This window comes from Microtus oregoni, unplaced genomic scaffold (genome assembly GCF_018167655.1).
Source record: "Microtus oregoni isolate MIOR12 unplaced genomic scaffold, Mior012 000022F_ref0000154, whole genome shotgun sequence".
NCBI lineage: Eukaryota > Metazoa > Chordata > Mammalia > Rodentia > Cricetidae > Microtus > Microtus oregoni.
This window is the reverse complement of record NW_024543081.1, coordinates 17373181-17390036: the sequence shown is the minus strand read 5'-3', so window position 1 is coordinate 17390036 and position 16856 is coordinate 17373181. Positions and strand designations below refer to the sequence as shown.

Here is a 16856-nt window from a genome sequence, read left to right as displayed (position 1 = left end):
TCCCTAGGGGTTCATGGGCCCCTTAGGAGAGCCTTATACTCAGTGTGCCCATCTGTGCGTCACTGTTGCTCCCTGTGGGCACCGAGTTGCAGTAACTAGTAAGGAGGGTGAAAAGGCAGTTTCTTCAGCAGCCATTGCCCTCTGCTATGTACCAGGAATCATGCAGGAATCCTGGGCCTCTTGCCCCAGAGTTCTGCCTGTTCCCCACAAAATGTAGCGATCCTTTGGCCTGGGAAGTATAGGCAGCCTTTTCTGCTTAGTGATCCTGCCTTAGATTCATACACAGATTGTTTGGAGAAGGCACCCAGCACAGAAAGATGGGTGAGCGTGGGTTCTTTTGGAGTCACCACCACTGCTTTGGGGGTTGAGGACTTGCAGTGGTCACAGGCAGCCTTGTCCCCAAGGTCCATGTCCTTGGAAAGTGAAAACGACCGAGCTGTAGGTGAAACAAATGGTAGGAGGGGAGGGGAGCACCTCAAGCTCAAGGCTGGTCCTCTGAGGACTGAGCCCTTTACACACCTAGTTAGGACGGCCTATGGGAAGCCCAGCTGGAACCCGGTGCAGTCTGGTGTCTTCTAAATGTGCCCACAAGAGCATCTTGACCCCATCAGCTGCCCTCAGTAGGATCTTGGGCTTGTGGGTTTCATATTTTATTGTAGGGCCCTTTCTCTGACACTCAACCTTGCTCAAAGCTAAGGTCACCTGGCCAGTTGGTCCTATGTCACTTGGTGAGCCGGTCTGATGGCACTTGTGTAATAAAGGTGAAACAGGTCAACTTCATCAGCCACCCTGGTTTAGTCTTATTTTTGTGACTGGATCTAATGCTTGGATTTGGAACACTCCATAGTGTGGGGGAGGAGGAGGAGGGCACAAAAGGGACAATATTGATTACAAAGAATACCATGAGCATCTACTAGTTCTTATCTCAGAAAGCTGTGGCTGGATGAGCAGCGTACAGTAGGAAGAGGCCTTGATGACAGTGTCACAGCCGTATGGCCCCAAAGCTGCCTGTCACCTCTGGACATGACTAGGCAATAAAGGGGTATGTTCCACTTCCCAGCCCTCATCCCAGAGAGAAACATCTGTTGGTTCACCGTCAGTGATTCTCTTGGCAGGTGGGCTGCCTTAAACCAGACCTTGGGACTCCATCCTACCAGGACTTGGCATAGCTTAGAAGCCAGGGAAGTTGATTGTCTGTGTCTACACAACACAAGCAAGTGACCCTGCAGCTGGGATGGGACCCTCTGCTGTCTGTATCGCTTGTCTTCTCGTTATCAGTGGTCAGCTCACATAGCACTTTGTATAAATACAGCAGCTGGGCTGTTTTTCCGTAAATTCTGACAATGCCAGAATCCAGTCAGGTAGCCCTGGGCTGAGAGGAGCCACCCCCTGGAAATGGGATGAGAGGGGTACATCAAAGGCAAGGGGCTGAGAGGAGGAAGGGCTGCAGTGTTGGAGTAGTGGGACTGGGGAAAGACAGCCTCTTCCTATGAATACCATTAGGCCTGCTTTATAGATAGGTTTCTGGTGTCACCCAGCTAGCAGATGGCCACTGTGGGAGCTGCCCCAAGCCACACTGATGGATGCTTCCACCAAATCTCAGGAGGCTGCTGGGTAAACGTGAGGGAGTTGGCATCTTAGGGTCAGAGTGACCAGGAGAGTTTTGGTGGAGAGGGTACCTGTGGTGGGGGCCAGAGCCATATCAGGTACCCCTGTGCAGTAGCCTCAGAGCCCTGGTCCTCCATCCCACAGCCTCACTTTCCCCTAAGTGCTGGTTTTCCTGACCTGCTGGTTTAGGAATGGATTTACTGAAGAGTCACATGCTACCAGGGTAGTCCCTGTAGTTGTAGTACCAGACTAAGCTCTGCCTGCCCTAGAGCCAGCTTAGGTCCAGCTGGAAGCAGGGCTCTCGTCTTCCAAAGCTAGCTAGGACCCATCTTTGAAACCTCAAACAGCTTTCCCACTTGACTGGTGCAACCCGAATACAGGATAAGCTGGACAGTATAGTTCTGCAGCATGAGACCCCTTGGAGGAGCTCCTCCTCGACTACGGAAGGGCATGCCATCTGCCAAATGCTCAGAGAAGGGGAATTCTTCAGCTTCTACTGGGGACACTTTCCTCCTCTGGGCCAAGAATCTGGCTTCAAGGAGAGGGAGAGAGCTTGGGCAAGTGTCATCTATTCCTGTGACATCCCCACCCCTATCCTCCACTAGTCTGACCTCTGGCTTTTGGCTTTTGAGCAGTCCACGGAAATGCATAGAAGGGACAGGGCTCTAGACCAGCCGCAGCAGCTCTTGTTGCTAGCAGCTCTGTCATAGATTCCAATACCCATCCCACCCCCCCCCATAATAAAAGCTTTCAGGCGCCTGAGAACCAACATTACCTATTAAGTCTCTTTAGAAGTAGGATTCTTGCTGTTCTGGGAGGGGGTGGCAGCGAGGCAGCCTGCAGAGATGGACACTTTTTCCAAGGTAGAGGAAGTGGAAATATCCATTTATGTGGTGGATAGAGAACCGTTGTCCTTAGAGGTGGGGACCAGGGGAAGATAGAGGGAACCTGAGCAAGCAAGGAGGCTGGTACCCAGTGTTGAAGATACTCTCCCTGAGGAAATAGATTTATCCCCTTCTTATAGAGTACCAAGGACAACCCAAAGCACAATCAAAGTTCAACTTGGGGCACCAATGAGTTTATTGGACTTAGAGAGCATGGATGGGGTGCTGTTTATAGGAGTGTGCGTGACCAAACAACCACACCACCAAAACACCTCCTGCCAGCACGGATGAGGATGATCCCATATCTGTAAAGATGGAAACCTTCCACAGGTTGCATAATCTACCCCCTGAGACCATGAGGCCATGTACAATTAGGACACAATTACAACTGGCTGAGAGGTGCAGGAGAGAGGAGCTGGAATCACAGTTGGGGTCGAATGACCCTCCGCACCTCCTGCTTCCTTGACTGAATGTCACAGGCAACAGACCTGATCTTGAGGGTCTTTAACAAGTAGTCACAGCTTCTCTGATGAAGATGATGGCCGTGGGGCTGTTCTCGCCACTCAGAGGCCGAAGCTGGGCCAGGAATCTGTAGTCTCACCTGGAGCCTGGTTTACTTCTTGCTGAGCTCCTTAGCTCGACAGGTAGCTGCTTCCACCGCGCTCATGGCAGCTGCTCGCAGGCCGCCCTTCTCTAGGGCATGAAGCCCATGGATGGTGGTTCCAGCTGGTGTGAGCACATCCGTCCGAAGCTGGGCTGGATGCTTCCCTTCCTGCTGCAGCATCTTGGCTGTCCCCTGGGGAGAAGAGTTACGGGAGAGTTGTGGGGGGCAGCTACACGTTTCCCCCGCCTGTCTGAACTTTGCAGGTGTGTCTGCCTGTTTGCTGGAGACAGCACACATTCCTGAGCACAACCTTCCCAGCGTTCTCCCGAGGAACCCTTCACTCACCAGCAGGGTCTGGGCAGCAATGCGGTGGGCTAGGCCACTGGGCATGCCCATCTTGATGGCACCTTCAGCTAGGGCCTCCGAGAATGTGCACACCTGTAGCAATAGCATTGGGAGTGGGAAGGGGGAATGTCAAGGTGGACATTCTGCTGGGCACAGCTCCCGGCTAGAGAATACTCTGAACGCAGTTCTCAACCTGTGGGTCACGACCCCTTTGGGAATTGAACATCCCTCTTCATAGGGGTCACCTAAGACCATCAGAAAACACAGATATTGCTGGGTAGTGGTGATGCAGACCTTTAATCCCAGCACTCAGGAGGCAGAGGCAGGAGATCTCTGTGAGTTCGAGGCCAGCCTGGTCTACAAGAGCTAGTTCCAGGATAGGCTCTAAAACTACACAGAGAAACCCTGTCTCAAAAAAACCTAAAAAAAAAGCCAATATGGGCCAGGTGGTGGTGGTGCACGCCTTTAATCTCAGCACTTGGGAGGCAGAGGCAGGCGGATCTCTGGGAGTTCGAGGCCAGCCTGGTCTACAAGAGATAGTTCCAGGACAGGCTCCAAAGCTACACAGAGAAACCCTGTCTCAAAAAAACAAAACAATATGGTTGGGATCACCACAACAACTGTACTAAAGGGTCGTAGCATTAGGAAGGTTGAGAACCACTGGCTCAGAACCATGAGAAAGAAGGCCCTGAATGTGGTCACAGATACCTGAAGCTCTAAGGCCTAAACCCAGAGTTTGATAAAGTGGCCAGCCTTGATGGTCCAACAAAGCACGATGTTCTGAGACAGCAGAGCTCACTGGTGGCTCATGGACCACTTGAGGCCCCAAGGCTTGACTCTGAGACCTTGAGAGCAGGGCCTTTGAGGGTAGGGGGAAGACATACTCACAAAGGCCACACCACTGCCACTGAGGCCGGTATGGATATCTACGTAGGACTCAGGAACCTCTATGCACTGCCCGCAGGCCTCCAGCAAGTTCTGTAGGAGCTTAGCGTCGTCATTCCTGGCATGGTGGCCCCGGGCCATCACCATTGCCCCCTCCTGGACTAGGCAAGGTAGATTGGGAGAGACTCGCAACACTCGTGTTTTCGGGGGCAGCAGCTGGACAAAAGAGAGCTTAGTGTCAGGTATCCTGAGACCGGGCTTGCTAGGCAAACACCTCAGCTAAATGCAGTCTCTAGACCCCACTTCCCAGGCACAGTGGCAGAACACGGCCCCAGCCACCTAATCCTGGTGGGCCAACTAACGACTTCTAGAGGTTGTCTCGGATGCTATCTGCCTCCCACACATGGCCGGCAGAGTCTATTTCATACTCAGACTACTCACCTCCTCCAGCGAGCTCAGAGGGATCCCAGCAGCCACAGAGACCACGATGTGCTCACTGGTAACGATGGAGGCCACCTCTGCCAGAACATCTGGCAGAACCTGAGGCTTGGTGGCAAAGATGATAAGTGAACAGCTCTGCAGCACTTCCTGGTTGGAGTGAGTGGTCTGGCAACCTAGAGCCTGCACAGACACCAGCGCCAGGAATGAGGCTGTGTAAGGAGGGATCCTACCCACCCGTGTGCTTTCAATCATCCTACATCCCATGGTTCCCTCAGGCCTATGTCGTTACAAATGTCTGTACCAGTCATACTCTCAAATGCCTAAGAAAAACCTAATGGCCCTGAGCCTCACAGAGTCCAAGAGTTACCTTCTGGAACCTTCCCTCCTAAAATTTATTTTTATTTTATTGGTGTTTTGCCTGTATGCCTGTTTATGGGAGGGTGCTGGATCCTGGAGTTACAGACAATTGTGAGCTGCCATGTAGGTGATGGGAGTTAAACCCAGGTCCCCTGGAAGAGCAATCAGTGCTCTTAACCACTAAGCCATCTCTGCAGCCCTGGAACCTTCCCTCTTCATTAGTGTCCACAACTACCCCACACAGGAACACAATCTGCTCTAGTCTTCCAGAAGGTTTTCCTGGCCTTTGACCTCTCCTTCTCCAGGACAAATCAAGCCATCTCAAACCTTCAGCCATACCTGGCCCTGAAAATGCTTCAGAAGGACAAGCCCCTAAGTCCCACTCACCCTGAAGTGGCAGAGGTTCTTGTCTGTTGGTGCACTGGCCAGCACTTGCTTCGCTTCCACTTTGCCTGGATAGAAAGCCAAAAGCTGGTGAGGGCTGGGAAGATAGGAAAGAGCTTGCCTAGGCCATTGTTAGCCTAAGGCTCCATAGGATCACAACAGGGATGCTCGTCTGTCTTTGCTGCTGAGCAATCAAGTGAATTGTATTTGAATGCCATTGCCAACACTGCTGTTGGATACTGGGGCCAGGAACCTGCCTGATCCTGACCAGGCACAGAGCCCATGGGTCCCTGATTTCAGGGAAGGGGCAGCTGACTGGTGCACTTAGGTCTGTTGGTCAAATGCAAAATCTCTGCAGGAACACCAGGCCTGGAGCAGCAGCCTGCATAAGGACATAGCTGGTAAAGGGTCTGGAGAGACAGCTCAGCAGTTGAGAATACTTGCGGCTCTTGAAGATGACCTGGGATAGGTTCCCAGGACCCACATGGTGATGACAATCATCCATAACTCCACCTCCAGTGAAGCCACTGCCCTCCTCTGGCCTCCACAGGCACCAAGCACACACACACACACACACACACACACACACAGTGCACAAAACACACATATAAAATAATCTTTAAAAAAAAATTAGCTTATCTGATAAAGACCTGACAGGGGAGAAGCTCCCTTGCAACAGGGCAAGTGTGCTGGGATGTTTTGGGGAGACTAAATGCCTGTTTGGTGGAAATCATGTTTTTGGAGGGTGTAGAAGTAGGAAGACTGGGCCAGGTGGAAGCGTACCCCACAACCTGAACACAGAGGCTGCTAATCATGTCAGTGACAGGATAGCACCAAGAGGCAGGTGAACTGCCAGGTTTTACATGTAAACACCGTGAGACTTGTAGAAGCCACTCTCTAATGATCATGCCGCTCTGGACTTTGAAGTACAACCGAAAGCAGGGAGCCAAAGGTCACCAACTTCCTCTACCTGCAATCTGTACGCAAAGTCTTCTAAACACCGTACAGTAGTCAGGCCAGTACTGACAGCCCCTGCTATGCACCAGCAGTCCTCGGCCACGAAGAGTTTGCCTCCCTTCTCAACCCACCCTCCAGCAGGCTGCAGACACCTGGCACAGGTGGAGACACTGTGACCTTGACATTCAAGGTATTGTTGGCTCTAGAGAAGACACACCAGGGACGGCAGACACTCTCCAGTACACAGAGCCAATCCTCTTCCTCCCACACAGCTGCCCACCTCTGAAAGTGGAGTTGATGCGTGAACAGAAAACAGAGTAAGAGACAGGAGGAGGAGGCCAGGAAGTTGGACACTTAACTTGGCATTAAGCCAGTCCAATCTAAGACAAAATTGGTTCGCGCCACATATGGAACTATAAAATCACAGTCACGTTAAGGAAATAAATCAAAAGTGAGCCCACTAGTGGTGGCTCAAGCCTTTAATCTCGGGAAGCAGAGGCAGATCTCTTGAGTTTAAGGTCAGCCTGGTCTACCAAGGAAATCCAGGACAGCAAGGGCGACACAGAGAAACCCTCTCGAAAAACAAGGGGGGGGGGGGGGGAGAAAGAAATAAACAAGCAAAACTCCGACAAAGAAGTCACGAATGAAGTTAATGGCAATTTTCTTTAATTCAATACATTTAAAGGAATAGCATCCAACAATACCATCAGTGTTAAATAAAATAAGCTGGGCTATTTTTTTCTCCGCACCACGCCTGGCTCGCCGACCCACCCACCCTCCTGGGGAAAGGGCTGCCGGCTCACTCAGGGACCCTGGAGACCTTGATGGAAGGCTACCGTAGGGTTCTCATCCAGAAACAGGGCGAGTTCACCCCACTGGCCCTTGGGTGAACCATGTGTGCCCCTCCCGCCGAGGCTTAAGGGCTCTTCCCACAGTAAAGCCCCCCAACTAGGCCTCGCCTCCCCACCTGCTCGTATGAGGCCTTTAGCAATGGCCTCCGCCATGCGGCCTGCGCCCACGAAGCCCACGCGCAGAGATTCAGACCCTGCAGCCGCCATCGTGCTCCTGCTGGCCGTCTCAGGTCCCTACGGCAGCGAGCCCCGCCCACTAGAGGCGCTTTGATGGACAGAAGCGACTGGGCGGGTTCCGGGAGGCAAGGGGGATGGAGAGGGGCGAGTTCGGGGCGGGGCGGGGCGGGGAGAGGAGGAGCGGGGCGCTGACGCCTGCGTTTTGTTGCTTGAGGTGGGATTTCTCAAGCCTGGGTGAAGCAGCAGGCGACTTTGCTGAGGGAAAAGGGAGAAGAAGGTGGTAGAGCTAGTCCTAACCAGAATGTCTGACTCGACCTGGAATATCCGAAGCTGGAGTCTCCCTAAAAGCCGTACAGAGAGATTTGGAGGGAAAGCTCCAACCACCCTAGGATGGGACTGGGAGTGTACGGTGGTACTTAACGGCGGCTCTTGCCTACTTTGTGCGCCTTGGGTACTATCCTCGGTGCCAGTTCTGGTGCTCCAGATTAAAGAAAGCACTAACTAATCAGTCAACCAGCATACAGTCTTTTTCTTGGGGGGGGGGGGGGCAGGAGTGGGGGACAGGGATGGTGTTTCCGAGACCAGGTTTCTCTGGGTAACATTCCTGGCACTGTCCTGGAACTCACTCTGCAGACCAGGCTGGTCTCCAACTCAGAGATCCACCTGCCTCTGCCTCCTGAGTGCTGGGACTAAAGGCATGCGTCTTCACTGCGCAGCTGTTTTTAAAAAGTTTTGTTTGCTTTAGTGTTTCACCGGGATAATTACCTGTATTTAATTCCACATACAATTCTTAAAGATTATAGTCATTTAGGTGAAGTGAAAGAGCAAAGAAAGGGCAGGTAAAACAAGCGTATGCACAAAAGGGGAACAAAGGCACAAGACTTTGACCAGATGATCAAGGTCCCAACTCAAACTACTACACTTTATTACTGAAGTAACTTCGAGTCAAAAGTATACACAGACTTCCTACAAACTGGGTAAAGGTAGTTGCTTTGCTGCTGACTTTTGGTTTGGGTGCTTTTTTGAGGCAGGGTTTCTCTGTGTGGCCCTGGCTGTCTTGGAATTCTCTCTGTAGACCAGGCTGGCCTTGAACTCAGATCTATCTGCCTTTGCCTCCCCAAGGACTGGAATTAAGCGCATACACCACCACTGCCCAAGTTTTTGTTGTTATTGTTTTTAGTGTATTAAAATTAGGCAAAATAGAACACAGTACTTAGGAGTCCACCACCAAATTTACAAGGGCAATGCTGTCCTTGGACTGTGAGGTCCCACAGTTAAAGTTTGTGTGTCCCCTGCCTGCCACAGCTGGAATGTGATGGACAGTCCTTTCTTCTTGCGTGGCATGAGGTGAAGAGCTGTGTTCCCTGATCTTTCCCACGAGTCTGCCTGATGGTGGATGGAAACCTGGAAAGCCAGGAGCTAAAGACTAAAGCAAAACAAAACTTCCCCTTGGTACAAGTTGTCTTAGTAACAGTAGAAAGCAGATTGACACAGGGAGCTTAGAATCCTTACTATATACAGGGACAAAAATCTACAGGAACGTACATGGAGAGGTGGGGGATAAGGGACATTTATAGGAACAAGATCGTAAAGAATTTTCATATTCTGGGCTGCAACCAACAGCACCTGGTTGAGACTTGGCCTGCTGGAAATGCATGCTGCCTAGTCAGTGTGCTCAAGGTATTCTGATTCTTAGGACAGAGTATGTGCTCCTTGACATGATGCAGTTAGCACAGACTGGTGGGCATTAGACAGGTGTGTCCCGCAGGTTCTGATCAGCTTAGCTCTTTCTGGGGGCTGGAGGGGTACATACTTAATGCCCTGGTCCGCCCGCAACCCCGTGGACTCTCATCAGAGGAATAAGTTTAAAAGAAATTTGAAGATGGGGGGGCAAAGGAGACTAGGAAGGCATGAGTCAGAGGGACACTGGGCAGGACAACATCGGAGAGGCCAGCAGTTGCTGCTTTAGAGGGTGAAAGACCAGGCAGGCTGTGGACTGTCCTGCTGGAAGACAAAAGGCCTCAGATGCAGGCTGAGCATCAAGGGTTAGTGAATGCAGAAAACAACTGGGTATCTTTAGCATTTCTGGGACGTGAGAGGCAGAATGTATAGGAAGGGTGGCCTAGGATGAGGAAATCTGAGCAAGCAATGAGACCGCAGCAGGCAGACTGATCACCTGAGGAAAAGGCAGTGGGGTAGAATGGATGTGGTTTCTGAGGGGAGGGACGTGGAGCTGTGAGTTGTCTACACTGGCTGCATCTGGAATTGACTAGAACAAAAGCTCCCCGGCAAGCCTACGCAGGGTTTTCTTAAGATTATCTGAAGCAGGAAGACCAGCCCTAAATCAAGGCAGTGCCTTCTGGTGGCAACCCAGATAACAGGACGTGGAAGGAATCTTTTTTGTCTGTGTGTTAATACCAAGTCCATCTAGGATCCCAATGTACACAGTACACAGAAGACCGGCAACTCTCCGGGAGGCCTCCAGGCCAGGCTGGCGCTGCTGAGGCATCCATCCTGCCTCACTGAACAATCACTGGATTCTTGGCCTCTCCAGTATTAGTCATTGCTGGGCTACCCAGAGCACATCCTGTAGCCCAGTCTATAAATCACTGTATATGCATGTATAACAGTTCTGACTTGTCCAGCAGCCCATTGTCAGCTTCAGCTATGTGGCTGGTGGTCATAACGTACTACACAGGTGCCCATCATTACTCCTGCCTTCCTGGAGCTGACTCTTGAATCTGGGGAATAAATGCTCACCTCTGCTCTCCCCAGTCTTCAGGGGCAGTGGTAGCTCCATTTCAAGACTGAGAGGAGTTGAGGGGCCTGTAGCTTCCAGTCCCAGTCATCACGGACAAGGAAAAACCCTAACAGTCTTAGCCAAGTGGAATCTAGGATGGGAGCCTAGAAATGACCCAGAGCTGTTCCAAGACAGGCTCCAAACCTACAGAGAAACCCTGTCTCGAAAAACAAAAACAAACACAAAACGAAAAATAAAAGCGGGCTGGAGAGATGGCTCAGAGGTTAAGGGCACTGGCCACACTTAACAAAGGTCCTGAGTTCAATTCCCAGCAACCACAGGTGAAGTGGCTCACAATCATCTGTAATGAGATCTGGTGCCCTCTTCTGGCCTGCAGGGACATATGCAGGCAGACCACTGTATACTTAAATAAATTTAAGAAAATAAAAATAAAAGCTACAAAAAGCAATCCCAAAATGACTTGCCTCTACCTGTAGCACCCTTAGAGCCTCCTGTGCTGCCCTAATTGGCTTGGATTTGACCATCTTGACATTGAACATAGGAAAGTCCATGATATCACCACTCAAGTGGCTACAGCTGACTAACAAGCCCAGGCCCGGGGTCCTTGTGAAGTGTAAATCATCCATCACCAATCTCCCTGCAGGTCCATCCTTGTGTCCCCTGATGGCCCAAATCTGTCCAAATTGAGATCCACCAACCAAGGTCCTCAAGTCTGAAGCAGAGAGGTCTGTGTGACCACAAGTGGAAGGGCTAAGCATAAGACCCAGACTGTTGGGGGCTGGAGAGATGGCTCAGTGGTTAAGAGCACTAACTGTTCTTCCAGAGGACCGGGGTTCAATTCCCAGCACCCACATGACAGCTCACAATTGTCTGAAGATGCAGTTGCAAGGGATCTGACACCTTCATACCAATGCACATAAGATAAAAAGTTAAATAAACCTTTAAGAAAAAAAAAGATCCAGACTGTTAGGAAGGTACCCTGCCCTATACCTGAGCCCGCTGACATCTGACCTACACTGCCTGCTACCTGACACCTACATCTGCACCCTCTGGTCCTTCACATGGGGACTCTTGCCTTGGACCTAGTAGCTCATAGGAGCAAAGTAGCACACGGGAACAGTGGGCCCCAGGACTGGACAAGCTAGGAAGGCTCTGTTGTGAGGAGGGGAAGGCTGGACACAGCTTCTGAGCCCAGGCTTAGGAAAATCCATTTTATTGGTTTCTAGACAAGGGACAGCAGGACCAGCATGGATGCAGAGGTTGGGGCGGAAGCAGACAAGCAAAGTGTTGGTCTAGCCTTTCCCCGAGGATGGATAAACACAGACCCTACCGGACAGCTGCATGGAGCCGCCTGGCAGAGGCCAGCACGTGGCTTAGGCTGCTGGATGCTAGCCTCAGTTCTCGGCAAGATCTGAGGTGACCACTGACTGGGCATTGCCAGCTGAGCACCTGCTTGTCCCGTGCTTCACTTCCGGGCCTGCTCATAGTTGTCGGTGAACCAGGCACAGGTCTCCTTTACAGCTGCAGAGGCAGACAGATGAGAGGCGGTGACACCACCCACTCTCCCCACCCTCCCCAGAGGTAGGAGGCTCCACCCACACACCCTAAACTACAGTGCCCAGCTTTGCAGTGGATATGGCCTCTGAGGAGGGCTTGGTAACCAAGCCTGCAGCCTCACATGGAGGCTCACACGGAGGCGGAGCCCACTGCAGGGAACAGGGAGGAAGTCCAGAGCGGGCTGGCAAGCACAGCTTGGGGTGGATAAGGGTTCTGGGAAGGACAGCTCACCTTGCTTGAAAGGTGTGAAACGGAAGTCAGGCAAGTAGGACCGAAGCTTGCCATTGCTGGCTGTCTTCTTATACTGTCCATCTGACTTTGTTGAATCAAACTGGACACCTCCGTCAAGGCCATAGCAGAAGAAACTACCTATTTGCCCTACCCGGAACCTGTCTTTTCCTGGAACAGGTCCAGGACATAGCAGATCCCCTTCTATTGCCAGGGTGAGCACCACCAGAAACAAAATGGTGCTGTTTTGGCCATGATAAGGGGAAGCCACAGTACCCCCCAGTACCCCCCCAGGCCCCACCGTCAGCCCATCCCTGGAGTCAAAGGATACAGTGACTTCCCCACAGAAGTCCATTGCCTCCACTACAGCCTCGGCCGCCTCCTTGATGGACACTTCATCTTCCTCGCCCACTGTGGGGAACCACAGGCCAGCAGTCAGTCAGGCCTCCCTGTCCAGACCCTTAGGAGCATGTCTGCTCCCACTCGTCAGGGTAGACACGGGTCCTGCCCTGCTGCAGAGTGCCCACCTGAGAGGATGATGGGCTCCACCTCACTGTACTCCCGCAGGACCCAGATGAAGAGCCGGGCCAGGTCCTGGAGGTCAGAGACTTAGGTCAAACCCACAAGTGAGTACCAAATGCCCCTAGTGGGGAGGCTGCACTGCTGTTTCTGCTCCTTTGGGGGCACAGCCAACGGTCACCCTGGATGAAGGCCCCTCACCCAGGCTATACTCTCTCCTACTGAACCCAAGTTGCACCCCTGGGGACTTGGCATTTTTCAAGGACTGTTTCCTAGGCCATCACTTCCCACACAGCCTTCTGGGATGACCATGCTGCCCCTATACATACCAGAGAGTAGATGAACTGCCTCCGTGGCTTCCCCGTCCCCCACACAGTCAAGGCTGAACCATTACCTACAGATGGGGCAGGGGTCAGAGCTCTGCATCCAGAGCCAACACCCCGCCCACCCCACAGCTGAGCCCAGGGCCCCTTCAGGCAGGTAACCTGCGCCGGGCGTGTGCTGGACAGCTTCACTCACTCTTGGCCAGGTGCACCTTATGGATGAGGCCAGGCAGCACATGGCCATCTTCGATGTTGAAGTTGTCATGAGGCCCGAAGACATTGGTGGGGATGACAGCGGTAAAGGTACAGCCATGCTGCTGGAAGTAGGCCCTACAAAAACACAGTGTCTCCTGACCTCATGTCCCCAGCTCCTTCTGCAACTGTATAAATGAGGCAGCGACGACGACGCCTCACTAATCCAGGGGTCCATCCTCCCCTCTCCAGGGAGGCCTGGGCAAGACCAAGAAGTAGCACCTGTTCTGCACGTCAATCATCCTCTTGGCGTATGAATACCCAAAATTGCTGCTGTGTGGTGGACCGTTGTGGATCTACAAGGAGCAGGAGATACACTGAGAACCCCCACCTGGCTCCGCCCACACCCTCAGGTCCCGCCTCAGGAGGCCCTGCCCCTCACCATTGTCTCATCAATAGGATAGGTGGTCTTGTCAGGGAAGATACAGGTGGACAGGCAGGAGACCACCTTGCGAGTGCCCACCTCGAAGGCTGAATGCAGGACATTGTCATTGATGTGCACATTCTTCCTCTGCAGTGGGTAGCACAGGTGGGTTAGATATTGTGGGTTATTAATTTAAGATGTGTTACATTCATTTATGCTGTGGAATATTTGTTTAATGATGCAAAGACGTGTTGCATTCTTTTATATTGCATATTTATTTATTTATTTAATTTATACAATATTCTGTCTGTGTGTATGCCTGAAGACCAAAAGAGGGCACCAGACCTCATTATAGATGGTTGTGAGCCACCATGTGGTTGCTAGGAATTGAACTCAGGACCTTTGGAAGAACAGGCAATGCTCTTAACCTCTGAGCCATCTCTCCAGCTCCACATTGCATTTTTTTTAACTCTGTAAAGCTGTGTTACTTTGCCTGCCTAAACCACCTGACTGATCTAATAAAGAGCTGAATGGCCAATAACTAGGCAGGAGAGGGATGGGCAAGACTGCCAGGCAGAGAGAATAGAAGGAGAAAAAGAGAAGAGGAAAAAAGCAAGAAAAGGAGGAGAGGACACAAGGGGCCAATCACAGAGTAAAAAGGAAAGAAACATATACAGAATAAAGAAACATAAAAAACCCAGAGGCAAAATATAGTTAAAGAGAAACACAATAATTTAAGTTAGAAAAGCTGGCTAGAAACAAGCCCAGCTAAGTTGGGCATTCATAAGTAAGACTAAGTCTCCGTGTATTTATTTAGGAGCTGGGTGGCGGGCCCCCAAAGAGTTAAAAAACCAACTACAGTTAGGCTGTCCATGAACGACTCAAGCTCCTTCCTGTTCCTCTAGGGAGAGACATGGGATCATAGCCTAGCTCAGATATGAGCACTATCTGTGCCTATTTATCTGAAGAGCTTCTGTGTGGTAAGATTTTGTTTGTGCTGTGAGACCAGGCAGTGATGGCTCACACCTTTAATCCCAGTGCTTGGGAATCACACGCCTGTCTTGGGTTCTCTTTCAGATTGGATCAATCTCCTGTAGCCTTGAATTTGCAGAGCTCTGCAGTCTGATCTTCAAGCAAGCTTTAGTTGTTAAAGCACAAACAAACATCACCACACTTCTGGAACAAGGCTAAGCCTCCCAAACTGACCTTATAAAAGCTGCCATTCTCTAGGGACACGGGAAGATCCTGCCCTCTGCCTGGGTGTGGATGCCAGAATGGCATTTCCAGGGCTACTGAGTGCTGGGCAGTTGGTAGAGATGGGGAAAACTGTACGTGGGGTTCCCACTACAAAGAAGTAGCCCCCAATCCCAACTACAGAGGAGTCATGCCCAGCTCTACGTCTTAGTGTCTTGCCTTGCCTCTCTCCAGTTCTCTTCCCTAAACTGTTATGAGGCATACTGGTCTAAGAACATGAAAGAGGTAGTGACCAAGCAGTTTGCTGAAAACACTGGGATGGGCAAGAAGAACTTTGGGTGACTGAGTCCTTGAGCAAATCTGGTGGGAACCTTTCCATACTGCAGTGTGTAGTCAGGCCAGCCAGGACAAAGTCACTGCCCAGAGGCAGGTGGACCAACTCTTGGGAGCCCAGTTCGCAGAAGCAGAGATCTTATATTTTGCCCTTCTTCTTAAAGCACATGCTAGAGACATTCCAGCATCCAGAAGTGGCTGGTAGATTCAGGGAGCTGAATGACCCAAGCCTGGAAGTTGAAGGATCTGGCAGCTGAGCAGGCTCAGTAAGCAGGAACCTGCCTCCAGTTACACAGTGTGGAATGCTGGCCCTTTCAGCTTCTCATGCCTGCAGGTCAGCCCTTGGCCAAATGACCCCAGGGCTGTGCAAAACCAGTCCTCAAGGACTTCTTGGGACTCTGTGGAAGTTCCAAGGGCCTAAGCTCTGGGCTCCCAAGACTTATTGTCCCCAGCATCCCAACTTACCCAGAAATCCAAGTTGTATTTGATATTCCGGAAAAGGCCGCCTACCATTGCAGCAAGATGGATGACATGGGTGGGCTGTACCTTCTGGAATAGGGCTCGGGTTTGTGCTGCATCCCTGAGGGAAGCCAGGATGTTAGGGGGCCTGATGAGGCCCAGGGAAATCAGGAATTGGGAACTTGGGCAGTGGGTGGAGAAACTGGATGGGTCTAAGGCTAGAAGGGCAGCCAAAGAGACAAGTAGCCAAGTTCAGGACTGTAGCCAGCATTGGGTGTGGGCACCCGGAACTATAGGAGGATGTTTGCTTAGCATAACCAGCAATCGTAGCCAGATCAGTCACCTGGCAGGGAGGGCACAGACTCAAGGCTCCTGCTAGGCTCAGGGAGCCTGGAGAGGGGACCAGGAGGAGGGGCTGGGTCTGACTACGGCTCCAACTCACGTCAGATCTGCATCTTTGGAGGAGACAAACACCCATTCCTCGCCAGGTAAGCCGGCCCCATCTGCAACCACCTTCTGGATGGCTTTGCCCACCAGTCCAGAGCCCCCTGTCACGAGGATCCTCATGGATCCCTGGGGCTCACCCATTGTGGCTGCACCTGGAGGGCCAAACGTGAGAGCTAAGGAGGATACAGGATGTGCTGCTCTCCCCACCCCATTCTCATGAGCCAATGGACAACAGGCACAGAGTCAAACTCCCAAGGAGGAGCAACCATGGCCTGCCTGGCACACCCTGCTCCGTTCCCCTAAGAAGTCCTTTGCCCTGGGCACCACAGGTTCCTTGCTGGCTGCTATCCAAACCAAAGTAGCTTGGTTCCAACCATGACTCTACTAGGCAGAGGAAAGATACATCCCAATCCTACGACTGAAAGACTAGGGCTGGCAGTTCCGAGCAAAGATCGTAGCGGTTACTTGTAGCCTACACTCTCCGACACAGACAGACAAGCGGCAGTACCCGTGCTTGGAGCCTCGTACCCACTAGTGCTGAGCTGATAGCCTATGGCCTAGGAAAGCCTAGTTCTTCTGGGGCATTGGAAGGCCTCGGGACGCTGAAAATATGCTCCTTCAGGATGGCTCTGGCCCAGTCGCATGGCTCTACCACCATCCAGATGAACAAGGGCCCAGCCCCTACACCCAGTGGTCCACTACCTCGCAGGCAACCCAGCCCAAGCCCCCTAAGACCTCCTATGCCAGACGCACTCTTACAGCCTCAACCAAGCAGCCTGTGGGGTCCCTGGCTTGCAGCGCTGCGTCCACCCAGGAGTCTCTCACCTGCTCCAGGTTCCACCAGTCTTAGAGCTGCTTCCGGTGCACAGTTCTCCAGCTACCCGCGGTCCAGGTGGAGGGGGCGAGGCCCTCCCGGGGAATTCTGG

The 16856-nt window shown here is 51.9% G+C and overlaps 2 protein-coding genes across 3 annotated transcripts; both read right to left on the bottom strand.

The window, feature by feature from the left end:
- Positions 1–2658: 2658 nt before the first annotated feature.
- On the bottom strand, positions 2659–7586 carry Pycr3 (pyrroline-5-carboxylate reductase 3). Its single transcript, XM_041672354.1, has 6 exons — positions 7433–7586; positions 5512–5576; positions 4768–4947; positions 4330–4542; positions 3442–3534; positions 2659–3288 (listed from the first exon to the last, which is right to left on the bottom strand). Exons 1-6 carry the CDS (start codon positions 7521–7523, stop codon positions 3106–3108), a joined length of 825 nt encoding a protein of 274 aa, XP_041528288.1. The 5' UTR covers positions 7524–7586; the 3' UTR covers positions 2659–3105.
- Positions 7587–11451: 3865 nt separating this feature from the next.
- On the bottom strand, positions 11452–16847 carry Gfus (GDP-L-fucose synthase). Of its 2 annotated transcripts, none has more exons than XM_041672173.1 (11): positions 16756–16847; positions 15926–16082; positions 15490–15604; positions 13516–13644; positions 13356–13429; positions 13078–13211; positions 12888–12952; positions 12567–12633; positions 12371–12450; positions 12043–12142; positions 11452–11775 (listed from the first exon to the last, which is right to left on the bottom strand). In XM_041672173.1, exons 2-11 carry the CDS (start codon positions 16069–16071, stop codon positions 11720–11722), a joined length of 966 nt encoding a protein of 321 aa, XP_041528107.1. In that variant the 5' UTR covers positions 16072–16082; positions 16756–16847; the 3' UTR covers positions 11452–11719. The 2 variants fall into 2 exon arrangements, with proteins under 2 accessions (XP_041528107.1, XP_041528108.1); XM_041672174.1 differs by lacking the exon at positions 16756–16847 and adding an exon at positions 16690–16747.
- Positions 16848–16856: the final 9 nt, after the last annotated feature.

Bases quoted from the DNA above. Each gene is read 5' to 3' on its own strand.
- Pycr3 (XM_041672354.1), bottom strand. From the start codon at position 7,523: ATGGCGGCTGCAGGGTCTGAATCTCTGCGCGTGGGCTTCGTGGGCGCA. The intron at 4,543-4,767 runs GTGAGTAGTCTG...TCTTTTGTCCAG, and splicing joins CTCTGAGCTCGCTGGAGGAG to CTGCTGCCCCCGAAAACACG. The intron at 3,535-4,329 runs GTGAGTATGTCT...CTATTGCTACAG, and splicing joins GTGGCAGTGGTGTGGCCTTT to GTGTGCACATTCTCGGAGGC.
- Gfus (XM_041672173.1), bottom strand. From the start codon at position 16,071: ATGGGTGAGCCCCAGGGATCCATGAGGATCCTCGTGACAGGGGGCTCT. The intron at 13,212-13,355 runs GTGCTACTTCTT...GTGTTTTTGTAG, and splicing joins ATGATTGACGTGCAGAACAG to GGCCTACTTCCAGCAGCATG. The intron at 12,953-13,077 runs GTGAGTGAAGCT...CCCCATCTGTAG, and splicing joins TAAGGTGCACCTGGCCAAGA to GTAATGGTTCAGCCTTGACT.